A 26,396-nucleotide genomic window follows, 5' to 3' on the forward strand; every position below is an offset into this window, starting at 1 on the left:
CTCCTCCCAAACGTTGGCAATTTGCATCTCATTACAACAAACGGTGCAGATTGCTGTTTTGCTTTTAAAAATTTCAGAGGCATTGTTCTCCTTCAAACACATGTGACCAAATTAGCCACAATAACAGGCACTCGTAAGATCTGGTGCAGATATTTTAAGCAACAAAGGAACTTTTTTCACTTGTGGGGAGAGTAGAATTGTTTTTTAAGCCTTTTGATCCACTTCAGGTTTATTTTGGGGGAAATACAGCTTCCATGGAATGAAACCTCTCAGCGGGGTGAAGGAAGCTTTTAAAAACATATAAAAGGTAGTACTTGTCCTTTCATTCAGTCATTCCTGAACCCAGTGATCGCACAGTCCCTCACTGCACACCAAGCTCTAGGCCTGCCAGAGGCACTGGGGACCAGAGACAAGTGAGGCACGGCCCAGTGCAGGAGAAGATGAGAACTGAACATACGAAGCACTGTCACATCCACACAGACAGCTGGGGGGGGGGGGGGGGCGGGGGGCGGGGTTGGTGGGCAAGCACTGGACTGGTGTTAGGAAACACGGTGCAAATCCCAGTTCTGTTACTTCCTCCCCCTCTTTAAGCCGCAGAGGCTTTTTCCATGAAACTGGAATCATGGCACAGAGGGAGGGGCTTGGTAATGCTTGTTGGCACAACAAAAAAATGAAATTATACCTTTCTTTGTCCTTGTTTACCTTAAATTGGATGAATGCTATTCTTTCTGAAAACCTCTCTTAAAAGCTAATGCTCCTGTTACTTCCAAAAGATTCAGGAAGCACCTGTTTCTTCAAAATATATATGTTGGGACACTGGATACCATTTCTGATTTCTCCTGAAATAAAGCCAATAATACTAGATTTTTTTTTAAAGAAGTACTAAGTCCTGCCATTTACACTTCTGGGCGTGAATAGGAAGTTTCTCTGCTGTCAGTGTAATTCTAGCTTCTTCATAAATGCAAAGTGAACCAAGTCAGAACTCTTAAATGCACACAGAACCCCTACTGTGCAGCAGAGGCACAGCGGATGGGGTGGAAAAAGGATTCCACTTTGCGGAAAAGGAGCCGAGCGTAGGACAGCTATGCAACAATGGTGGTGTACAGGATCTTGGACAGAGAGAGGGAGCTGCCCAGGCTCCTCTGTCGGCCCCATCATCCCTCACCTGCCACTCTCACCTGCTGCTGGAGCCACAGATGGGCTTCTTAGCCCCCTATCCTTCCAGGGAGGGTGGGGACAGATCTAGTCTCATTCCTTCAGTGAGAACCTACTAAGTGCCAGTCCTGGGCTAGGCCTTGAATGACAGTCCAGCAGTGGAAAGAGACAGGCAACAGATCATCGCCACCCTGTGTCGCTAATAAGGTTCAGGATGCAGACCTGGGAACAGAAGCGAAGAAGGAGGTACTGCATCCGGAGGAACTAGGGAGTCTTTAGGAGGGCGGCCACAAGGTTTATGCGGGGTCTCGGAGGATGGATGGGCAGGAGCTTGTTGGGCAGAAGGGCTGGAATGGGGTAGTTATCTCCAAATGGTTAGAGCAGGTGGCACAGAATCGAGGCTCACTGACCAACTAGGAAGTGAGCAGTGTGATGATCTGCACAGACGTGGGGAGGGAGAGATCGCTGCTAGATCAGTGATCCTGGAAGGCTTCAGGGAAGAGGCGAGCTCTTACTGGAGCTTTGATGGGTGAGTAAGGTCTGGGGATGGTGGAGGGGTGGACAGGCAGGGGGTGGGGTCATAGTAAGCAGCAGCTCCTCAGGACCATCTCCTCCCCCTCTCCATTTTCTGAGTGCCCTCTGGGAGGGAGGCAAGAGGAGGCTCTGCTGGGCGGAGGCAAGAGAAGCAGTTCTAGTCTCAGGTCCTGGGCTGGGTGGGGTCCCTGCAGCTCATGCAGATGCCCCCACAGGAGGCCAGACCCTCAGAGCAGGGGAAAGGGGTGATAGAGCAGGCCAGGTTCCCAGTCATGGAGGTCAAGGAGGTATTTTCCTTCTTTGAGGAATTATAGATGTCCGTTTCATATGACATATATGCTTTCCCCTGAGAGGAGCAGGTGACTGACACTTAACTGAATGTCTTCAGCACTTTATATCAAAGTACCTTTTATCTTTGTAGGACTTTTCACCGCACTGTCCCGTGATTATTTGGCTAGAACTGAAACTCCGAGGACAGCCAGTCTTGTTTATTCTATCCCCAGCACAGTGTCCCGGGCAAACATCAACTCTCATCAGACACGTGTTCAATGAAAGAAGTTAATCCTCACGGCTGTCCCGCAAACCAGATCTGACTGTCTCTGTAGTAGGGGTCCTCAAACTTTTTAAACAGGGGGCCAGTTCACTGTCCCTCAGACCGTTGGAGGGCCGGACTATAGTTTAAAAAAACTGTGAACAAATTCCTATGCACACTGCACATATCTTATTTTGAAGTAAAAAACAAACAAACAAACAAAAAACGGTAAAAACACCCGCATGTGGCCCGCGGGCCGTAGTTTGAGGACGCCTGCTGTAGAGGCTCAGTGAGGTAAAGTAATTTGTCTAAAGTCACAGGAGGCATGTTCTCCAATTGAGGGCTGTAGGTTCCATTCCAAAGCCTTGCTCTTCCCGCTGCCCTACACCTGGGCTAACTGCAGCTTTCAGGTCTCACCGGCTTCCCACATCAGGCCACTCTGTGGGACTTCAGCTCATCTCCGATCCTCCCAGCCCTTCCCTGGGGCCCGCGAAGAACTCCTCAATTGTGCAGGGGAGTGGTGAGGAGGAGGGGGCGTTGCTAGGATTCATCGCACCTCTAGGAGCTCCGAGCCTGTCCTCTGCCAGTCGGTGGCCAGAGAAAACCGGACTGGTTTTTCAACTGAGGTTCTTCTACCTCCCTCCCCACCCAATGATCTGGGCCCAGACAGCATCCAGCAGCAGGGACATGCAGGCAGCAGGGGTCTGCCCTGCCAAGCAGCCCCGAAGGCCCTGCACCTGCCCTGAATGCATGGAACAGAACTGGGTGGCATGGATGGGTGGCGGAGGTGCTGTGGTGGGAATAAGTGGGAATAAGACTGACTCCTGAGGGGCGACTGTGAGGCACAGTGGGCATCCGAGGGCAGGAACTGTGGAGAGGCAGAGTTCCACCGTGTGGCTGATGGCTCCCAACCAAATCAGTCCATGACCTTGGCCTTGCTTAACCTACCCTTCAGGCCATGAACCCTTCCAAAGCGGGACCATCTTTGCTCAATGGTTGTTGATTGAGTTGCCTGGTTCAGAGGCAACATTAACTTGGAGGTTGAGCGTCCCTATACCAACCAGGTCACTCCAGTGGGGAGAAACCCCCGTGTACCACCTGCAGGAGGGGCTGCAGCCTCGTCTCTCCCTCCTACCTATTCTTCACTGTGCAGTCCATCCAGAAACCACTGGCAGTTCCTGAATAAACCAGCTTCCCTCACAATCCCAAATCTCTGTTCTGGTTCTCCTGTTGTCTGGGATACCATTAACTTCCTCATTATTTGGATAAATCTGACTAGTTCCTTATTTGGGGGCCTTCTCCAGCCACCTTCAGCACCCTGCCCCTGTTACGTAAGGAGCCTTCCTTAGACCCTTTCCCAATAAGACAGCCCAGCACAGCGAGGCTCCCTGCATTCCCACTGGCTGCTGATGACACTGGGACCCCTGGAGGCAGGAACCAGGCCTTAGCTATTTGATTTCCACAGGGCCTGGAACATTGGAGAGTCTGCTGAATGTTCCTGTACAAAATACTTCCCCACAGTCAGAGGCATCCAAAAGTGGAATGGGCTGCCCTGGAAGGCAGCGAGTGTCTAGGGGAATGTTACCAGAGGCTGCGCGATCATGGCTGTGTAGGAGGCTGTGATGCATGGACTCTGGGACTCCTTACAGGACGAAGGTGCCAGAACTCTAAGAATTACCTCCAACCAAACTCAGAGAGCCACCTGGGACAGCAAGAGAGGGTGTGGCCAGCCTCTGGGTCTTGCTGAATCCTGGCGGCTGGACGAATTCCAGCCATCGATCTTGGCTGAACATTATCGCTGCTTCATTATGACGGACGGGACTGTTCAGATTCCACATGGCATAGGCATGTCCTGTTTCCTCTGTGGTCCTCAGTGTCCCCATCTATAAGATGGGGATGAGAGGTGGGCTTAGGTTCTCTTTAAAGAGACAATTTCTATTAAAAAAAACTCTAGGAATTTTCTGGTTGGCATCGTGAGGCCATATAACTTGGCAAAGGTAACACTCGGAAAGAATGGTGGGCTCTCAAATTAGGCAGGAAGCATCCCACCCAGTAGCTCAAGAGGCCAGCAGTCCCAGAGCCCAATGCGGCATGTAAAGGCGGTCTAACCATGAGGGCAGGCGGGAGACGGTGCGGTAGAAGCACGGGGCGGAGTGCCGGTGAGCAGCCGGCCCTGTGCACGGAAAGTGAGACAGACCTCCACCTGAAACCAGGTTCTACTATTTCCTTGTTGTGTGGCCTCAGGCAAGATATCCCTGAACTTTTATCTCATTATCTATTTACTGCTAGGGTTGTTTCACGTAGGAAAAGCACCTCCCCTCAGGCCCTAAGCAGGCGTTCAGAGAGGCCAGCCCTGCCCACAAGGAGCAGCTGCCCACCTCTCCCACTTCCATTCCTCTGGCTGGCAAATCCAGCAGCAAACCAGCCGGCCACACGGCGACACCCAAGCCGAGCACCAGCAGGGAGAAAGCCCAGCAACTCCGCAGGCTCTGGCTGCCCAAGCAGGTAGCAAAGGGACAGCCCGAAGTTGTCCCTCAGCCCCTTTGCCCCAGAACAGTGACCCCTCGGGAGAAAGAGGAAGGAGGGTCCGGGACTGACTACTCTGAAATCAGCTCCACAAAAAATCTAGGATGAACTGTAGCTAATTCTGATTCAGTCAACAGGGCAATATGTGCTTCAAAGGGGAAGATGACCCCTATGTTTAGGAGGAACAATCCCAGTTCTCAGTACTCGGTCTTTTCCTGCCTCGGATCCGGATGCAGGAGGTACAGGGCACCGTGGTTTCTGGCCCTGCTCCACGCTTGCTGCAGCGGCTGGCAGGCTGCAGGCCTCCTGGGCCTCCCCTCCACAGTGGGGATATGAAAACCTAGCCTGACCGGATGCCTCGCCCATCCTCTCGCTTCTCTCAGAGCCCAGCCTCTGTGAGTGCCCCTGCTGACTGGTGGGAATGGACTGAAGGCTGGAGATGGAAGAGGGTGCTGGGACCACAGCCTCGGGAGCAGAGCCCTGGCAAAGAGGAGACGGAGGCAGAACTAGTGATGCCTGAACAATGGAGGGGCTCAGAAGGAGAGGTCCCGGACTTGAGTGGGAAGATGGAATTCCACCCAGGAAATGTGAGTGGGGGAGAAATCTATAAACGACAGACCAGTGAGCTTGAAATCAAGACCAGGCATAGCTGTAAAATGCGATTTCTGAGAAGGGAAAGTAGCAATCTCCAGGAGACACAGGGCTGGACCAAAGATCAGGATATGCCAGACAACCACACCTGTGCTCTCCTGTAGGACAACGAGTGCTCCTGACGCACCAAGTGTTGCCCACACATTATCTCATGTGCATCCTCAAGTGACTCCACATCACTAATGTTGGACCCACTGAGCACTATGCGCCAGCCCCTAGGCAGAGGTCTTGACGCACATTTGCTCATTTAACCCTCCATAATGGTTGGTACAATCATTTACTCTGCTTTATAGGTGAGGAAACAAAGGCCCAGGAAGTTAAGTAACTTGCCCAAGTAACAAGACTAGCTTGTGGAAAAACCAGGGTTCAGAACCCCAGTATTTCTGAGCTCAGGACCCGGCAGGCTTTTGATCACTGTGCTGGCTCTCCTGCCTGCACTGGGGGCATGAATTCATTCATTTTACAGAGGAGACAGCGGAGGCTGGGGAGGGTTAAACATTTGCTTGAAGTTGCACAGGTACAGAATGAAAGCGCTGAGATTCAAACCAGAGTAATATCTGTTGCCAAAGCACTGGTTGCCGCAAGGACAGGGAAAGCCAGCGGGAGGCATTTGGCTGATATTAGCTGCCTTTTCAAAGACACCGTCAGAGACCCGTGCTTAAAGAATCCAGCTTAGACCGCAAAGGATTTTAAAGATCAAAGCTGGTATTTTTGTGGACCTTGGGCAGAACGCAAGGCATGAGGGAACAGGGATGACGGAAATCCAGCCCTACAGAGCCGGGACGGATTTGCAGGCCAACAGCCTGTGATCTGGCCAACGGGGACGCTCTCTCTTCTTTTTGCATTCTCCTCTCTCAAAGGGCGATAATAATTTACACCTGGCCTCACAATAAGGTTATAGGAAGAGTCCAATGAGGTAAAAATGTCAAGGTGCCTTGAAACCTGCAAAGTGCTGTGCAGATGTGAATTACTGTTATTATTCTTATCTATCTTCTTCCGGTCAGAATCCATCATTTCCACCTACATTCCCCGACAAAGCGCACACAAAACGTAAGGCCATCATGCGCCCCTCCTCAATCACACTGTCCTATTGTGTGGGGTGTCCCGTTGGGCACATGCCTGCCTCCCACGGGCTGTGTGCATCCTGAAGGCAGGGGTCCCATCTCCTCCTCCCCATGTTCCCCACACGGCCCTTCGGAGCCTTAGTTGAATTGTTACCTGAATCACACAAAACTGAATTTAACTAGGAGGCACTCACAGTGCTAAAAGCTGAGGAAGACAGCTAAGGCTTGTCTTTGACCTTGAAGGACAAGGAATCCAGCCGAGAAGAAACCGAGAGGCCCGGGAGTTCACTCCTGCGCATGCACCGGAGTCACCCTTGCAACAGGCTCTCCACTGTTCTGCTTCCCCTCACTCCCTTAGAATCCGGGGAGCCTGCCAAGCCCCAGTTTAATAAACACTACCTAACCCTGAGCTGGGGAATGTTTAAAAAGGATTGTCTTACTCATGCCTATATTCCTGCAACTAACACAGTCCTGGCACAAAGCATGCCCTCAATAAATGCTTGCTGAATGAATGAATGAATGAAGAAATGGGTCTACACACAAATAAAGCTGTGCTTTATAATTAGAGTATCTTCATGCTTCTTGCATCCCCAGCATTTACTTCGTCGGGAGAGAGTGAGCAGGAAGGGAAGAAAAGGAAGAAGGGGCTGACACAGCATATGCTGGTCCCCGGGCTCTACAGCAGTCTCCCCTTATCCACAGGGACATGTTCCAAGACCCCCCGTGGGTGCCTGAAACTGCGGACACAACCAAACCCTATGTGTCCTGTGTTTTCCCCTATACATACATACCTTTTCTCTTAGAGGAAGCACTTTACGGCTTTTCCTTGCGTATCTGAATTGCCAGCATCACTGCTCTTACACTTCGGGGCCGTTATTAAGTAAAATGAGGGTCACTAACACAGCCCTGCAGCACCTCAGTCATCTGATAACCGAGACGGCCACTAAGTACTAACGGGCTGGCAGAGCGCACAGCGTGCATAGTCTGGACAAAGGGGTGATTCATGTCCTGGGTGGGACAGAACAGGATGGAGTGAGACTTCATCAGGCTACTCAGAATGGCGCACAATTTAAAGTTATGAATTGTTTATTTCTGGAATTTCCCATTTAATATTTTGGAACCTCAGTTGACCACGGGTAAGAAAGCAAAACTGTGAGTAAGGGGGACTGCTGTCTTCTTTACAGTTGCTTCCTCATTTAATTTTTACAGTCACAGAGGTCCTGAGAGCAGGGCAGGAGACGAGGTTCCTCCCATCAGAGACGGCTGCTTTCCATGCTAAGATCACAGAGAAGGAGAGAGACACCCTTTGGGGGTGGGGAGTAGTGCCGAGGGGTCACCTCCATGTCAGTGACAATGGGGTGCCATGAACTAAAGAAGGCCATGTGGGGTGAGGGCCCTGAGAGCGAGGACACAGGACCAAGTGTCAAGAGGCCCCTGAAAATAGGCCCATGACACTTTCTGGCCTGTTTCCTCATCAGCAACATGAGGGCGACAGCCTACAGGCTCTCGAAGGTCTCTCACACTCCATGCCTCCCTATTCTGGGGAATCTTTTCCTGTGAGATCTGTTGTGTGTTTATTTGTGAGATGAAGGAAAGAATGAAAAAGCGCATAAACGAAGAGGTGAGCCATCCAGTGACATCTCTAAAACATCTTATACCTTCTTGCTGCTGTTCCAACCCTTCTGCCCCCAACCTCCACCAGGTACACCAACCAGGTACTCCTGGCTTCTAGGGAACCTGCTCCCACTCGGAAGTCCCCATTAGACTCAGGAGGCCAGGCTCCTGCTCACTGCCCCTCCCACCCACTGCCTGAAGGCCCCAATTCCTAGGAGAGTGAGCAGTGATTCTTCCCAGCAGGAAGCCTTCCGTTTAAAACTGAGCATCTCCTAACCTGCTGGCCTCCCTCATCTCGGAATCTGCCTGCTATGGTGTGAATGATTCAGCCCTCAAGGTGGACAAAGGCCCTCGAGCCAGGCCCGTGGGCAAGGTGGACGTGTAAAACACACACAAGCACAGGCCTGCAAGAACAATGCTCACGAAGGCCCAGGGGACCGAGGATGGTACAGCCCAGATCACACATCAACCCCAGGCCAGGACGTGGTCCTTAGAGGGCGTGTCAAGCCGAGAATCAGAGAGGGTCTCAGGGCACTTTCTGGCTGTTCTTTGCCTTATTCTAGGTTTCTTGCTGTTATGTATGGATCAGGAGCTATTACACCGGGGTGTTTCTTCCCAGACTCACCAAAAAACAGATCTACTTCGAATGCTAGTTCCTCTCCCAGAATTTTAATTATATGCTTACATCATCACCCCCTACCCAACTTCCAATGTCTTAGCCTTCTTTTTATATCCCCAAGTTTCTAGGCTCAGAACGAATGAACCGAGTCATTGAATGAACAAATGAACATGCATATATACAACCCCTTTTGTCTTCTATAATAGAAGACCCAGGGAGGCAGAGAAGTTAGTTAACCCGTCCAAGGTCATACAGCCAATTACTGGTTGGGGAAGCCAGAGTTAACAACCAAGCTAAGCTCTGTCTCAGCCCCTCCACTAAACAGTGTGGAAAAGAAGCGAACAGTAATTGAGCATCGACACAATGCCAGGGACTATGCAGTGGGGCACAAGGCTGTGAGAAAGATATTATTCCCATTTTAGAGCTGATAACGTCAAGGCTCAGAGAGATGTTCTCTGCCAAGACTGCTCGTCACTCTTTCCACCTACTCATTCCTGCCTGGATAACAAACATTCTTCCTTCAGGCTCCAGCTCAAAAGTCATTTCCTTCAGGAGGCATTTTTCTCCCGACCCCCCAAATTCGGTGGGTGCCCTCCCTGCTTCCCCACGGCTCTGTGTGCTTCTGTCCCTGTGGTGGCATGCACGCCCTGTGCTGCCGCTGATTGTGTCAGTGACACTTTGAGTTTCTCCAGCCGGGCAAAGGCTGTAGCTTCAATAAATCAAAACATTAACACCGGGCAAAAAGCCTGGCACACAGCAGGAGGCCAGTAAATATCTGTGGGAGAAAAGAGAAAGGCAGGGAAGGAAGCAAAGAAGAAAAGGAAGAAGAAAAGAAGGTCCCCAAAGCCATAGAATCGGGAAGTGAGGATGCTGGTGGCTGACTCAAGCCCGGTTCCAGAGACTAGACTAGACGCATGAAAACCACCACCTTCCCCTAGGCCAGAGACCTTTAATTCTATCTTGTGGGTCTATCTTAGAACTTGGCACGGGCCCCACCTCCCATTTACAAGAGCTAGTAAACGGCTCTGCACTTTCAGAGGTCAGGATAGTGGGAGTGATTTTCTGAGGTGCCCGCGGAGCTCACCACAGGGGTACTGCCAATGGTGGGTACTCCACACACTTGTGGTTTGAGCTGATTTCTATTCAGTCCGTCCCACTGTGATGAGGACAGTGACTAGGATCAGGGAAGAGCCAGCTGCCGGCTCTCACCATGGCATTGGAGGCCTGTGGGGTGGGTGAGCCTGGAAGATCCGGCACAAAACTACGCTTGGGGGTCAAGTTTGTCTACATGTTTTAAGATGAGAGAGGCACATGCTGATGGAAAATGCAGAGCATCGTATTGCCCCGGAGGCTTACGAGTGGGTTCTGGGGTTTAAGCTCAGTTCACACTCCTGTAAAACAGGCAGTTTCCATGGGAGTCGGAAAAACATGGTGGGAGTTTGTGTGACTGTGCCTTATCCCCAAGATGTTTACAACAGGCATAGTGTACAGTGCGATGAAAAGTTATGCATCTGAAGACCTGACACTCTTTTCTTTCTGAAAATTACAGTTGGTCCTCATTCCCCACCCCAAGCCAACACAGCTTTCACAAATGTTTAGTTAGGGTTTCTCTTTGAGATTTTATTTTGATAAAAATTTTAATAACCTTCTAAGCTACCTATGAATTGTAACTTAGTGTCACTGTGTACCTCTAAAGGCTACGGTCTGGAAGGATGGCCACGACCAAGGCAGAGTTGGGAGTGAGGAAGTTTCCAGCCTAGGAATCGAGAGATGAGGTTTGAGACAAGCTCAGCCCCTGCCCCCCTATGCAACTCTGGGCGAGTCCCAAACTCCGGTCCCTTCTCTGTGACAGGGCATGAAGGCCTCTCGCTGACTCCCTGGGCCATCCTGGAGATCCACTGAGAAATTATTGTCTCACGGACACAGTGTAAGAAGAGGGGCATCTATCCACACCAGTAAGGCAGTGAGAGCATGTATCTAACGTCAAAGAGGAATGAGGCTCCACATAGGAATCTGTGATCTGGACTGGGAACCTCCTTCTTGAACACCAGAGTGCCCTTGACTTTAAATTCTGGGACAGGCTGGTGTCTCAACACTGGCTGCTCCCTTTCTGAGTGAGGCACACTGACACAGGGCTACTCGTGGCTGCCTTCAGGGCTGTGGGGGCCTGGGCTTGCGTTCCACTGATTCCCTCAATGCTGACTGGCTTCTGTCCTTCATAACTCTGGATTCTTGTGTTCTGAGTGTTTCTGTCTCTCCACCACGGTAAGCAGTCACCTCTCCCTGCTGTCAAGCCTGACGTCTTTCATTCCCCTTATTCCTGCTTTGAAACCACGTTAGATGAGAAAACCTAAAACCTCGGTTTGTTAAAATCGGTGCAATATGAGCCTGACTCCTGCGAGTGAAGCAGAGGAGCGCCACATATCTGTGAGCTAATCTTCCTAAGGCCATGCACTCTGCTCACAGCTCTTCAATGCCTCTCATTCCTACCAAGACACGTCCGGACACCCCAGGCTGGTGCTGCTTCCAAACCCGCAGTTACTCGCCCTCAGACCTCATCTGCAGTAGAGCTTCTTGCATGCTCAGGTGTTTCCCCAGACTCCGGGTTGCCGCTGGGCCTCTTCCTGTGCCTTAAACACCCGCCACCGTCAAGGCCCTGGTCAAGGCCTGCCTCCTCCCTGCAGGCTCCCTCAGTCACAGATAACCCCTCTCCATCCTTTCAACTCTCCTACCGCTTCATCTACATCGCTGCCCTGGCATGTGCCACTTTCTCACGTATAGGAATGGTGTTTTTAGGATCGCCTCTAGCTCTCTTCACTATCCAAAGCCTCCTCGGAGGTTCCTGTGAGCCCTGGCACTGCCTCTGGCTGAGGGAACGCATGCCATGAGTGGCGGGTGGCGGACGCTCTGTCCGCTCGTACTCTGAGCCGCATGTCTCGTGTCCCCACTAGGGTGCTCTAGGTGCTCGGCTGCTGCGTTTATAAGCTCCTGTCAGCTTCGCTGCGGGAGGGGGCAGCTCTTCCTTGGGGTGACTGCTGAGCTGTCTCTGCCCTTCCCTGGCCTCGGGGCACTTGGCCCGCCTCCCCTGTGCCCTCCTGGACGTGGAGCCGCACCAAGCACCCGCCTGTGTGCAGGACGGGCGGGCACTCACCGCTGCCGAGCCTCAGGAGCAGCACGTCCTGGAGCCTGCGGTTGAGGTCGCGGAGCTCCTTCATTTCGGACACGAGCGCCCCGTACTCCTTGAGCTTCTTGGCCTGCTGCACCAGCTGCCTGCGAGTCCGCTCCAGCTCCTGCTGCACGTGGCGCATCTCCTCCTGCTGCTGCTGGTAGTTGCGCAGCAGCTCCTCATACAGAGCCCGGGGCACGGCGGCGTCCTCCAGGCTGTCCATGTCCTCCGTGCCGGGGGAGGCCTCCACGAAGACCTCCTCTGGGCACGTGCTGTGGCCCAGGCTCAGGCCGTTCTGCTTCTCCAGCCGGGCCACCACGGCCTCAATGCTCTTGTGTGCCACGTCGCTTGGCTTCCGCCCCTCGGGTCTCTGTAGGACAACGAGAATCAGTTCAGGCAAGGGCAGCTGGGACTTTTCTTGGACTGCAGCTCAATATTTCCCCAGACAATCCTAGAATCACAGAACCACAGAACATCAGTGCTTGGAGAAACCCATGCAGACATGCAGTCAAAGCCCTTCCTTTTACAAATGGGGAAACAGAGGCACAGAGTGGGAGGGTCTTGCCCAAAGTCTCAAGGTCAGGTGAGGGCAGAATCGGGACTCGGTATCCCAGGCCAGTACTTTTCCCTTCCATCACTCTGCCTCTGGGACGCGTATTATACCATGACCACCCTCCCCAACTCCCAGCCCCCGTCCCACCCATAGGACCTAGGCAATGACTGCTCACAAGGGGTTTCAATGTGTATTTATGGGGAACCAGGGTTCTCCCATAAATGAGGGCAAGCCAAGTCACCCCAGGGCAATCACCACTCAAATCTCTTCAACAACAACATAAAAGTGAAAAAAGGGCATTCCGTCAAGTAACCTTTTCCTTAAGAATGCTTTAATTGGGGAAGATGCTAAGAACTTCCATCTACTCTCATCTAGGGGGGCAACCGTGCCTTAGTTTCCCCATTCTCCACTCCTACCCAGACTGGCACTTGGCAGGAGGGTGACAAATGTTTACTAAACTGAAAAGTTCAAAGAACACTAGCGCTGAAAGTTTCTTCTGTTCAATCGCTCATTTTACAGGTAAGAAAACGAAGGCCGGGAGGGGAAGGTTAGACTCAGGGTCATGGGTGAGCTACAGACGAAGCCAGACCAGGACTCGGAGCCCAATGTCCAGCCTGGGCCCTTCCCCGTGTCTACCAGCCCCGCCCTGGACTCTGGCTAAGCCGAAGCTCCGCAAGACAGTGGACACAGCGGGGACGGTTCATGGAGAAGGGAATCATCCAGGACTATGCGGGGCTCCAGCTGCTGGAGGAAGTTCCAGCTTGAGGATGCAGCTTCCACCGAGGGGCGTGGGAGTGACAGGACCAAGAAACTCCCCACCCAGGGTGGGGGCATGTGATCTGCTGGGATAGATGCTGCTGGTCTAGGTGAACTTATCAGCTAAAATCGTGATGACCATTTTAGACATCTGTCTGCATTCCGGCACCATGAGACCGATGGCAGTGACCACATCTGGCTGATCTCCATGAGCCCAGGGCCAGGGAGCCATGAAAGCATGGACTGCACTCAGCCGCGTCTTTGGATTATACCTTTGGAATGTCCTGGACCTTGTGTCCAAAATCAGACCATGGTCAGTGCAGAAGGCATCTCTCTTTCTCTTCCCTTCCCCTTGTGGTAGCCATTGCACAGAAAAAACACTTGGCTTATTGAACAAGGTTTTCAAGTGAATGCTGGAGGAGACCAACTGGGGTGCACACCAAAGGAAATGCAGCCTCATGCAAAAGTTCTCTTCCAACCCATGAATCCCCTTCTGTGAACCTGGCTCGCCCTGTTCTGAGGGAGTCCACCCCTCGCTGTTTGGGGCAATCGGATAGTGACCAGCTGGGAACTGCTGCCCAGGAACGGTGTGCTCAGTGCTCCTGGGGCCCAGCAGGGACCCCTCCAGAGCTGTGGGCCAGATGCTCGCACCCTTCCAAACCCTCGGCAGGGGTGACACTGCGTAGGTGGTGCAAACGGGACCAGGGTGGTGGCACAGCCCGAGTCAGGGCTCCCTGGGGGGCTGGCAGCAACCCTCCCCTAACCTGGGACGCCAGGGGACATCTAATGGGGAGAGGAGGCCAGGCTAGAAGTTTTCAGCTGTCAGCACTCTGAGAATGCTCACACGTACTTCCAAAAAAGGGAAAGATTTTGTTACCTTGATGTGTCTAAGCTGTAAATCTTCTTCCCCGTAATCTTTAACCTCCCCATCTTCTTCTATGTGATTGAGAGAAAGTTTGGGGATTTTTATTTTCTTCTGCATCACACTGTTTTCAAGGTCAGATTTGTCTTCTAAAAAGCATATCAAGAGAACAAGATTCATTATGGGTCCAAATGAGTCTAAGCCATGCCCATATCCTTAAAAGCTAGAGAACCATAGAGGCCAGACCAGTTAAACAGGAGACGCAGACAAGCTCACGGCCTGTTCCCTCCCGCGTGCGGGCCCCTGAGAGTAGCAGTCACCTCTAACTCCGGGATGGGGTTAGTTACTAAAAGTGCACAGTACAAAGCATTGAAATGGTATCCAATGAATTTGCTTAGGGGTTTCTCCAAGTACATCATAAAGGGTGGCCTTTTATGGAAGTCTAGGCTCTATTCTGCCTAAACACATGCTGGGAACTGGCGTGGCCCTTACACTGCTCTCTGGTCTAAACTTAACTAGCACATGAATCCCTCAACAACCGAGATCTTTCTAAGCCAAGTGACTTCCCAGAAAAAGATGGTGGGTTCCTGCCAGCGCGGGTGCCAACAGGCATGAAAGGGATGACAGCTCTTATGGAGGCAAAGCTGAGCTGGAAGGACAGGGGCCTCCCAGACAGCAGACAGGCTGAGGCAAGACAGATACAGAAAGAGCAACAAGGGACATTGCCCGCTGTCTTATTGGTAGCAGGTCACAGCTGACAGAGTTTGAGGGACCTGAGCGACCAACTGGCCCAGCCCTCTCTTTTTCCAGATGAGGATGGAAGGGGTCGTCGAAGAGTCTGGCCTCTGGCGTCTCGCCCAGTACCCAGGTGCAGGAACAACACACACTGAGGTGCACTACAAACCATCAAGTGCTGCACAGCTCCAAAAGGGTATCTTGTTCTCCCCACTTCCTCATATCAACTTCCAATAATCTAACAGAACCTTTTTTCTCCTGCTTGGATTTCCAACTTTATTTCCCAAATCTGTCTCTCACAGTGGATGTCAAAAGTTCAAACAGGAAGTCCCAGAGGCAGGAACCTGGACGTGCTCGGAACCGGCCCCTGGAGGTAAGAACACTGGGGTCTTGTTTCCTGGGACTGACTGGGACCCTGGGGACCACTGCGTCTTACCCACCTCCAAGGTCCCCACTGCTGTGTCCTCAGGGAAGTGCCAGGCACGGCGCCTGTTGCTGGAGGTGGCACATGGCAAGGCGGCTGGTTAAATCCAGCCTCCGAGGGTCTGCGTGAGTGTGAGTGTGTGGGCACATGTTGATTGTGCTAAACACGCTCTTACACTCCCCCAAGCCAGGCTCCTCTCCTCACAGCTTGTTAGTAAAGCTGAGAAGGAAGCTTATAAGCTCGTAACTATTCCAGAACATAGTCAAATGCCAAATCTTCCCAAATGATCTTAGGAACGGAAGCCTGGCTGGTCAGAGGCGGGACTCCGGTCTGAGAGAGACCTCCGTGGGAACCTCTGCTCTATGACAGGTGAGCAGGAAGGGCCAGGCTTTAGTCTAGTGAGCTCAGGAGTCTCTTCTGTCCAGGGGAGGAGGAAGGGGCTAAGCGGGGGAAAGGGGTGGGGGAGTGGGAAGGGTGTGACAGCAGTAATTCGCATAACACTGCACAATGCCTGGCACACAGTAGGCACTCAATGAATGGCATGTTAAAATTGCTATTATCAACATGCTAGGAATTGTTTTATTTTTCTGAGCAAAGATACAATTTAAAAAACAACATAGGGATGACTTAAGAAAGGAACAGAGTATAAGGGAACTGCCCAAGAAATAAAGTGGTGGTCTTTGTTCACCCCTCCTCCTAATCAGAGATGCAAATGACCTTTCCACTACCTGGAGGAGCCCAGCTCCGCCTTCACAAACAAAGCCTGTTCTTCTCTTTGTGCCCATGAAATCTACCCAGTGAGTTAGGCATGAACAATCCATCGGAGATGTGGTCTTTCTCAGAGTCACAGCCTCCTTCCAATAAGTTACCATGACTCTAAGCCAAGAAGCTGCTAAAATCTGAAACCTAAAGAAAGTACTCCCAGTGAAGTTATCCTGAAATGGGATGGATGGCGTTTTCACATGTGGGGGAAAAACACAACAAAAAGAGAGAGAGAGAGAGAGAGAGAGAGAGAGAGAGAGAGAGAGAAGAGGGAGGAGGAGGAGGAGGAAGAGGGAGGGGAAGAGAAGGGATGAGAGGGATGTGTTAGGATTTCCGAATGTGTGGGGGCCAAGCTCTGGGGAACTTTTCAGTTTGACACGGTCAAGGGCAGATTCTGAGATGCAGCCACCACATGGGAGATGACAAGCCATGCTGTCCCTGGGCTGAAACTCTGTAGCTCAGGGTCATGTTGATGTGGAAAGAAGCAATCATTCAGCAGCACAAACGAACATTTAAAATGAGAATGGTGCACAAATCATCGCGTTCGACCTTTTCAGAATGCAGATGAGGAAACCGAGGTTGCAGATGGTGAGGTCCCGAACCCATCGTGCAGAGGTCAGGCCCAGGGCTCCAGCAGCAGCGGGGCTGGCAGGGTCCCCATTCAGAAGAGCTCAGCGTTGTGCAAGGTCACAAAAGTGAGTGCCATCGCCTGAACAGTGTCAGAACCAAGGCTGTATAACCAGGTCCAGAGCTTCTCCTCCTGTGTCTGAGCTTAACAGTTGCTGAGAATTTACACTGCAGATAACTAGCATGGCCCTGGGGGGACACAGAGACTAAGCATCCAGCTGGGGGACACAAGATAAAAACCCATGAAAAAGATAAGGGTGATGAGATGCCATAGGAACTTAACTCTTGTTTATCCCAGTTAGCCTACGGTAAAATCGGTATCATTATAGCCTGTTTTGCAGCAGTTCCAAGAACCCATCAAGGACACTAAGTGAGGATTTACTATATACATCTTCTCTGTAGCCTGTTCTCTTACTATGTTGCAATGATCTCCACTGGATTGTGAGTAGCCCCAGGGCAGGGCCCATATCCTAGGCTTGGCCATACAATAGGGACTCATCAAACAAAAATGTTTAATGGAAGAATAATAAAAAAGAGGCTGCAACTATAATCATATGAAAGGATTCTCAAAATAATCAGTCCTTAGGGAAAAGTAAATCAAAAGTGAAATGAGATACCACTTTCACACTCACTAGGATGGCTATAATGAAAAAAGGAAAGAAAAATAGCAAGTGCTGGGAGAAGTGGAGAAACTGGAACTCCTGCTCGCTCCTGTGGGACTGTAAATGGGCCGCCACTGTGGAGAACAGCGGGCAGTTCTGCATTAAAAAGTGCGGATGGTCGCAGAACACTGTGAATATGCTCAGAACCACTGAAATGTACAGTGTTTAAACCGGTGCATTTTATGTTACATGAATTATACTTTAATTTAAAAACAGGCTACCACTGGTGAAATGCATACTACCTACCCATCAGATGCCACCATAAGGCTCTTTACATATGTTATTGCACCTCACATCAACCCTGCCATTAAGTATTATGAGCCACAGGTTTTTTTTTCCCCCTTAAAGACGAAATGAGATTCAAAGAAGGCCTTTAGGCCACCCAGATGGTAAGGTGCAGAGCCAGGATTTGATCCAGGTCTCACGGCCTTCCCAGCCTAAGCTCTATTCTGCCTAAACACATGCTTGGAACGTGGTAGAGCCAGAATAAATGCAGAGTGAATGAATCAAGGCTATAGATAAGGACATGCAAATGCCCCAGCCTTTAGTTCAAACCAGAAGACCCCCTTCTCCTACTCTTCTACCAGACTAGTCTGTTCTCAGGGAGTCCCCAGAAAGCAGTCACCACCCCAGCACAACAGAAACAGGCTGTAGCCTCGGGCTTGATTAGGTTCTCCGAAAAGGTAGGCTGAGCGGTGCAGGAAGGTCTGAAGAGACAGGAGTAAGTTCCAGGAAGGAGCAGAAGCACATGTCGGTGGCTGCCTCATACTTGGCCAAGGGATCCTGAGGCTCCTCAGAGACTAACCAGCTCCTGGCTCCACCCTAACGCTCCTCCATGTCCTCCTGGACCAGTGCAGACTGGATGAGGACTCAGGAAGCCCTGGGACCTCACTCATCCTTTTCTGCGGGGCCAGTGCACACTTGCTGAGACCCCGTTCTGGGTTGAGCACGATATTAGAGGCTCTTGTGGTCTAGTCCCTGACAACCAGGAGGTCAAGAACCTCAGCCAGAGTGCAGGGTGTGACTTGCTGAGGGCCACTGGCTCCCCTGGGGCAACCCTCTAGCCTGCAGGCCTTCCTAACTCTAATCCTGGGTTGAAGGCGGTGCCTCACATCCACATCTAGTCCACAGAGATGACTGCTCATTCAGTATCGTCATAAAAGGTGAAGAAATGATTGGAAGAGAGAAGCCCAGGATCTAAGAAAAGCATTCGTCTCGTGAATCAGGTGGTTCTGGTTTGGAATTCTGGCTCTGCCACATACTAACTGTGGGAACATGGGCAAGCTGCTTAACCTGCCGGAGTCTCTGTTTCATTATCTGTAAAGTGGGGATAATCAACTATTTTCTGGAAGATTGTGCATGTAAAGCACCAAGCATAGGGCCCGTCTTGTCATAGGTGTTCAATTAATAGCAGCTGTTAGGCTGCCCTTGTGGGTTACGTGCTTGGCTTTTATCCCACGGCAAAGAGAAGTGCTGAGGGCACCCAGCACACTGAGACACGATGAAAGAGATGTTTTAGGAAGATTAATGTGGCAGTGGCAAGCAAGATGGATGAGATGTTAGGAGGAGACTGAACATAGAGTGACAAGAAGCTATAACTCTTAGCTGGTCACATTAATGAAGGTGAATGATGGTGTGGATCACCTAAGACAGCAAGTAACTTCATGTAGCGTTTTAATGTGGGTTTGGAGGATGCTTCTGGCTTTGAATTCCAGGAAACACACAAGAAACTAGCAGTTGACTCAGAAGGGCGAGGAAAACTCTCTAGTCAACCTTTGCAGTTGCTCCAAGCTTAAGACCAAATAATGTTTCACTGTGAACATAAATAAATGGGTAGCCTCTAAAGAGACAATCTTCACTGGTTCTGACTTTCTGATTCTTTTGTTCCAGGGTGAAGAAAACAACCAAGGATTTAAGTATTAACTATCTCCTCCTCCTTTCCAGCTACTAGGAAGTCAGCTAATTATATTCATCCATTCAACAAATATTGAGTATGCACCTACTATGTGCCCAGGCTCTGTGCCAAATTTTTACTAATCCCCATAATAATTCTATCGAAGAAGAAACTGAAGCGCAAAAAGTGAGGTGGCACCCTAGCCGGTTGCTCAGTGGTTAGAGCATCGGCCTGAGGACAGAACGGTTGCCGGTTCGATTCCAGTCAAGGGTGCATACCTCAGTTGCAGGCTCAATCCCCGGCCCCAGTCAGGGCACGTGCAGGAAGCAATCAATTGATGCGTCTCTCTCATATCAATGTTTCTCTCTCTCCCTTTTCCCCTCCCTTCCACTCTCTCTAAAAATAAAAAGAAAAGAAAAAAGAAAAACTATCCTTAGGTGAGGATTAACAACAAAAAAGTGAGATGGCTTATTAAGACAAAGCTATTAGTTAGCAGAGCCAGAATGTCACATCACATCTGCATCACAACAGGCCCTGTCCTTATCATCTAATTATCCTATAGCAACAAGAGAAAAATCACCAAGTTGCTGTAACTTCTTCAACTGAAGTAAAGGCATATGTGTCAATATAACTTCTGAAGTGCCCACCTTTCTCCTAAGACCTCGTCTATATTCTAGGAGATTGTTGTGATGTATTCCCAAATTGAACTAAGCACTATACCAATATGACTTGATGCCAAACTCCTGAGCTATACAGGCTGATCAAGGCCACCAAACTCTACATAAACCTCCAATAGAGTCCCTACTCAAAGCCACAAAACATGGTAAAAGCTGCTCTTCAAAAATGTAGAAAAACTTGGTATTTTTTATCAATCTGAGAGGGAGAAACATCTTACTAAACTGGGGTGGAGGGGGCGGAGACATGGTAATAAGCGAACAGTGTTTTAGAAAACAGGCAGGTGAACAGGAAACCCAGCGCGAGTCTATCTCCAAAAGTGAAGACCGCTCCGGGGAATGTGCCGTGTGCAGTTAAAATGGAAGATGTGCGGTCCTGACTCCTATTTTACATATAATCGTGCTGGATAATTAAAAGAATCCAATGTCGGGGAGGTTAATTTGGTGTGGGTTTGTTAGCTAGGAGGAAATTCTGAAAGGCTAAACATAAAATGTTTTATAGAGGTTTGGTCTTGTTTTAAAAATATCTATCTGCGAGCTTAAAGTTTTTCATCTGTTCAAAAATCCTGTGAAGTCTTATGTTTGCATTAAAAACAGACAAGCCACAGAGAAGACACGCACACTGCATTCTCTGACCTATGATGCTTGTTTTTATAAAATCCAAGGTAGACAAAGTCTTCAAGTTTCCAGGACGGTATCTAGCCAGAAGAAGAGTTCCCTGCCACGGTACAGTAGAAAGGAACCAGGAGACGCTGGTTCGAGGCCTGGCTCCAACTCTGGGTGGCCCATCATTTCTACTCCGTTTTCTTTTCCAAGACATAAGGACTAGGGTAGAACCTCAACAGGTCCTTCTAGCTGTTGGCCGCTAGCCAGCCACAGGGACTTCCAGGTCTCTATCTTCTATGCAGGACAGGGTAAGAGCAAATGATCAAAACCCTCCAAGTGGGCCCATCTGAAGAAGAAATGTCCAGCTGAGGCCATGCAGAAAGGGAAAGAAGGAAATGCTAACCAGATTTCAGCAGGCCACCTTGCTCTCACTCGCCCTGCCTCACTGACCTGGTCACAGGGCTGGTGCACAGACAAGACTAGGGACCTCATCCTACTGGCTCCCAAGTAGGGAATCACTTTTTCTAGCTACCATCATGTGTTTCACTAGGCTGTTGCCATGGTAATAAGTAGCACCAGCATAGAGGCACAGAGGGCAAAACATGGGGGACAAGGTAAGTCTTCAATGGAAACACACAAAAGCTCAATTTTAAACTTGTCTGTTCCTTACATGTGCCTGTTCTGCCAGATAACTCTGTTTCACAAAGATCATTCCTAGTTGCCCACAACTAGACAAGTTGTTCTCTCAGGAACTCTTAGCCATGTGGTTCTTAACAGATCCCTCTGTTTAATGAGTACCTACTATGTGCCAGACTCTTCTCCAGGTTACCTTGCTAAATAACATAGTGGGCAAGGTGATTACTATCTCCATGTTACAGATGAGCATCTAGACCTCAGAGAAGGGAAGTAATTTCCCTAAGGACACACAGCTTATTTGTAGCAAAGTCCTGATTTGAACCCAGACTGTCTGACTTCAAAGCCTATCTTATTTTGGCTAACACTTCCTTTTGATACTCAAGCAAGTGACCTAGAGGTCATATAGTCAAATTCTCTCATGGGGCAGGATTCTATTCCAGAATATTCCTAACCTATCATCATGCTGGACTCCCTTTCCACTGCTTGTCCGTTCTTTCTCTGCTATTAGAACACTACTTCCATCAATCACTGTCAATTCCATTCTCTGGACCAAATTGCCTTCTGGACCCCAAAGAGCAGCAATGATCCTTCCTCCACTGGAGCAAAGCTCGGCCATGGAAAACTCCCAAAATATCATTCCATGCAAAGCTTTTATTCTCTTGCTTAGCTATATAGATGTTCTATCCTATATCTCCTCAATGAACTCCAAGGAAAAACTAGCTGCTGTGTAGTTAAAATAAACAAAAGCAAGCCTAGATCTGGGAACCAGAGGCCTTCCTCCTCATTTGATTTTCAGGATACCCATCTCTCCTGTTTATCACCGATCCTCCGGCTGCTCCCTCCCAGCCATCTTCTTTGCTGAGCTATTAAAAGCTGGTGTTCTGAGTTCTGACAGCATGCTCCTCTCTCTGCTCCCACCTCCCACTGTGACCCCTCCCGTCCATCCGTGGCTAACAGCTTCCACATTGGATCTTTAGCCCAGTTTCACAGGGCTGTGCAGAACCTCGGCCCACATGCCAAGTGATCTCCTGCAGTTTCTGCCCAGATGTCCTGTGGGTCCCTAAGATTCAACATGTCTCCAGATAAACTCATCCCCGCCCCTTCTAATCGACTACTCTTCTGGAGCTCCCCACGGAGGGATGGGAGCCCAATCACCACATCATCAGCACACACATCAACACAACCAGTCAGTTCCCAAGTCCCACTGAAGGGAGTTAAAGCAGAATTAGGTAGATAGGGTAAGGGATGGAAGAAAGAAGAATCGTGGAGCTAGGTGAAACCACAAAATGTTTTGTAGAAAAACAGGATGTTTTGAATCAAGGATGTTTTTCTTGCAAGTGCAAAATAAAATGTTGCAAAAAGGCTAGGAACCAATCAAAGGGCAGCACAGATAGACAAACAGCAGGCCTTTAGCAGCTACAAGGGGAAGAGCAGAGTGCTTCCGGGGCAACCCATTTGAATCCCCTCCCCGAACGGGGAGCCTGTGTTTTTTTGCAATAAACTGCTGCCTTGTTTGAACTCCTCTGGCCCACAGCTTCATTTTTCGATTCCGTGAGACACGATGCTCGCTGATTCCGGTATCACCATGGGTTCACCTTCCTTACTAAATCAGATCCACCTTGGTTTAGGTACCATCCTTTTTGACTGAGCAGACTCACACTTCTCCACAAGCCTTGCCATGTGGAAAGACTTAGCCCACTGCCTGGCACCTACAGCACCCACTAAACAGTATTTGAATAGCTCCTTTCTCAGTGATTACAAGAAGCCTCATCCCACAAGGATGTAGACAGAGAATGTGGAAACTCTGAGCACTGAGCCTGGAGCCTGGTGAGCACTTAATAACTGCTTAGTAAATTAGTCCGTAAAGGTGAAAATCAATGGCTATTCTTCCTCCGGGTTTCCCTCCGGTATGTGTGTGACCACCTAGTATAACTCAATATCTGCAAACCTTAAAAGAACCAGAAAAAACCTCTTCAGAGTATGCATGCTTTCCTGATAAGCATTTTAAAATGAAAAGTACACACATCTTCTCTCTCTAAGGAGCTTATAAGACAAAGAAGGAAGGCACAGTGGGAAGGGAATTTATCTTGGAGTCAAAGATCTAAATTTGAATTCCACTTTTCCAGTGTGTCTTTAAAAATAAAAAATGATTTAAGTAATAAAACAGCACTCAAAAAAAAAAAAAAAAAAAAAAGAGAGAGCAAGACCCCAGCTTACCTGGAGCATTTTCTCTTTCCTCCTGTGAACCAGAGCTCTGAAGTGCTCAGTAACACATACCATCTCATTGTAACAAGTATGTGGTTTCTGAACAAGACAAATCACATCAGACAAAACCTTCAATGGTTAAGATTTCAGTAGAATCTGCAACAGATGACAGCAGGCAAGTTCCAATCTTTGCTCCAACATACATCAGTAGAATATGTCAAAACCTAAATTAAAAGTTTTCACTCGCTTTTTTAAAAAAGAAATAAATCCTTTTGTTGGCAGTCTCCCACTGATGACATGCAACAATCTTTGCATATGAAATCGGCTCGTCCCCTGCTTCCCCGCTAACTTTGTAGACGTTCCAAAGCGTTTCTGGAGCAAGTGATCTATTTGGACCAACGATGCCAAGCTGGGACCTGAGCCCTGAATGAGCTAAAACTACCAAAGCAAGAAGAACATGGCTTTGGAAGCTATTTTCCCCCAAGTGTGGGGTTTCTTCTAGTCGAGGGAGTGATAAAGAATACTGACTTTTTCCAGATGAACCAAGTTGAATGAAACCTCAAAATCCCACTGCAAGTTTCTGTTCTGAAAAACATGTTGCTGCTACAGAGGTTCCTGTGCCCCCTACTCCCCCCAAGCAGGAAAAATGCACCTGTCTTCCCAAAGTCCCTGTGATTTCAACACGGGCTGACTGGTGTGGACTACATGCCGGGCAATGAGGACACAGAGACAAAGCAGGCAGGCCCCAGTAGGAGGCTGGTGGGAGAAGAAGAAGATCAGAGTGGGCATCAAAACCAGAAACTAAAACTGTCCTCTGGCTCAAAACTTGTCTTGAACTGTCTGCTTCATGAACAGTTCTTCCACTGCCTTTCACTCTTTTCCAGCTGCTGTGTGGCAGACAGGGACATCAACTACTTTACAAGGGAGACTGCTAAGTGGGGGCCTGGCACTGGGAGACCTGGGCTCCAAGGCTGGCCTCGTCACTGATTAACTGTACACTGAAGGCAACATTCACCACTAACCAAACCAAGACTCAAAGTGCTAAGGTCCATAAGCAAGGAACAAGCAAAGAAAAAGGAGAGCTCCGAGGAGGAGGGAGCCTCTTAGGAGGGGAGAGGGTAGCTCGGGGAACATCCCTGAGCAATGCATTTTGTCCACTCCTCCATCACAGCCCTCAGCTCAGCGCACCAGACCCATGTCACATGTCTGCCTTCCCCACTGGAAGGTGAGCTCCGTGGGCAGAGGCCCTGTGTCAGACAATGATTAATCCATACTGGTTTGCTCAAAGGAATGCCTGAGGGTGTGTTCTCAGGGTGGCAGAAAGTACTGCAGACCCAGAGGCAGCGGGAAGGGTGGGTAGAGCTGGAGAAGTGAGGTGGGGCTGGGCTGGGCGCCGTGAAGGCCGGGCCAAGAAGCTGAAAGTTTACTCAGCAAGCAACAGGGAGCTGCCGAAGGTTCTAAGGGGAACAGCGAATTGACCAAGACAGTGTTTCACATTATTCTGACAGCAATTTAGAAAATAGATTGGAGGCAGGGCAGTCAACTGAAGGCTGCTGCACTGGTTTAGATGAGTGAAAGCTGGTGCAGGCCGAGTGCAGGCAGCGGGAGTGGAGCTGGGAAGGAAAGCCCACTGAGACTTGGTCCCTTCTCCACATGCCCCCAGTGCCTGGCTTCACCTCTCAGTAACATGTACCTGGGGTCCTCAGACTACACACTCCCTGAGGGTAATGCCCTTCCTTCTTTATCCCTCTGCCCCTGACAGAAACCCTACAGAGCCGGGCAGGAAAAGTTAGCTGGTTTCCCTTCCGTCACTCTGTCCTTTCATCCCAGTACTCAGATGTGTTGGTGCATTGGTGCGTCTGCTTATCACAGCCCTGGGCCTGGCATACAGAAGGAGTAAGGGGCACTTGACCACAAAAGGAATTTAGCACACTCAAATAGTAACAACACAGCGTAGGTGCATAGAATTTTAAGATTCTGAGTCTAGGCCTGGCCAGTTGCTCAGTGGTTAGAGCATCGGCCCTCAGACTGAAGGATCCCATGTTCGATTCCACTCAAGGGCATGTGCCTTGGTTGCAGGCTTGATCCCTGGCCCCCAGGGCCACATACAGGAGGCAACCCATAGATGTGTCTCTCTCACATCAATGTTTCTCTCTGTGTGTCTCTCCCCATCCCTTCCACTCTCTCTAAGAATCAATGGAAAAAAAATATCCCATGGGTGAGGATTAACAAAAAAAAACAAAAAAAAAACACCCACATACAAAGATTCTGAGTCTAGAGAAACCAGTTTTGGCTCTATAAAGAACACAAAATTCAATACCATGAGCCCCTAGTAGCAGGCTGGACTGCAGCTAGATAACAGTAAGCTCTCCAAATGGGTAGCTCTCACTTTCATAACTTGTTTGGCAGATAAATAAGAGTGAGTCAGGAAAGACCACAGTCCAAAGGTAAGCCAAGTCTTGGGTTACGTTGACTCCCCATGGAGAAGGCAAGCTCCTTTGAGATTTCCTCGGGAAAATGACAACTGAAGGGGGGAGGGCCAGGCATGTAGGCTCTGCAGGATGGAGGCTGGTAGGAGAAGAAGAAGAAGATCAGAATGGACTTGAAAACCAAACTAAAACTGTCCTCTGGCTCGAAACTTGTCTTGAACTGTCTGCTTCATGAACAGTTCTTCCACTGCCTTTCACTCTTCTCCAGCTGCTGTGTGGCAGACAGGGACATCAACTACTTCACAAGGGAGAAGGCTAAGTGGGGGCCTGGCACTGGGAGACCTGGGCTCCAAGTCTGGCCTCGTCACTGATTAACTGTACACTGAAGGCAGGTCTCTGAGCCTCAGCGATCTCATCTATAAAATGGAAATAATAATAGTGATCTCTACCATCAGAGTCACAGGGAGAATCCTCAGATAATGCGCAGGCACATGGCAAGACTGTCAAAAAGGGTGGATTTGTTTTTTCCCCTTGAACTGAAATCACAGTTTGGCAAGAAAAGGGCTAGGCCCTAGGGTCTGACACACACTAAAACCACAGCGTAAAAGACCATGAGCGGGGAAAAATGCAGAGCTCATGGCATTGGCTTTGACATTTCCTGGAGAAAGAGGTACACTTGCAGGTGGCTCTGGGTTGGCCTAGGCCAATAT

At 49.7% G+C, this 26,396-nt stretch overlaps 2 protein-coding genes across 3 annotated transcripts in view; both read right to left on the bottom strand.

The window, feature by feature from the left end:
* Window positions 1-26,396, bottom strand: part of AGBL4 (AGBL carboxypeptidase 4) — a gene marked incomplete at both ends in the record, with an annotated part of 953,795 nt that overhangs the window by 172,973 nt on the left and 754,426 nt on the right. The gene's annotated exons all lie outside the window — the stretch shown is intronic.
* The window catches only part of BEND5 (BEN domain containing 5), a 48,273-nt gene that overhangs the window by 18,894 nt on the left and 2,983 nt on the right, over window positions 1-26,396 (bottom strand). The window contains exons 2-3 of one of the 2 annotated variants that reach the window (XM_079778237.1): window positions 14,048-14,181; window positions 11,847-12,231 (exon numbers count right to left, since the gene is read on the bottom strand). In XM_079778237.1, the coding sequence (XP_079634363.1) occupies window positions 11,847-12,231; window positions 14,048-14,181 (519 nt within the window). Of the gene's footprint in view, window positions 1-11,846; window positions 12,313-14,047; window positions 14,182-26,396 lie in introns of those variants that run through there. The other variant, XM_079778238.1, reaches the window with a different exon arrangement.

Source organism: Cnephaeus nilssonii (assembly GCF_951640355.1).
Source record: "Cnephaeus nilssonii genome assembly, chromosome: 7".
NCBI classification, from domain to species: domain Eukaryota; kingdom Metazoa; phylum Chordata; class Mammalia; order Chiroptera; family Vespertilionidae; genus Cnephaeus; species Cnephaeus nilssonii.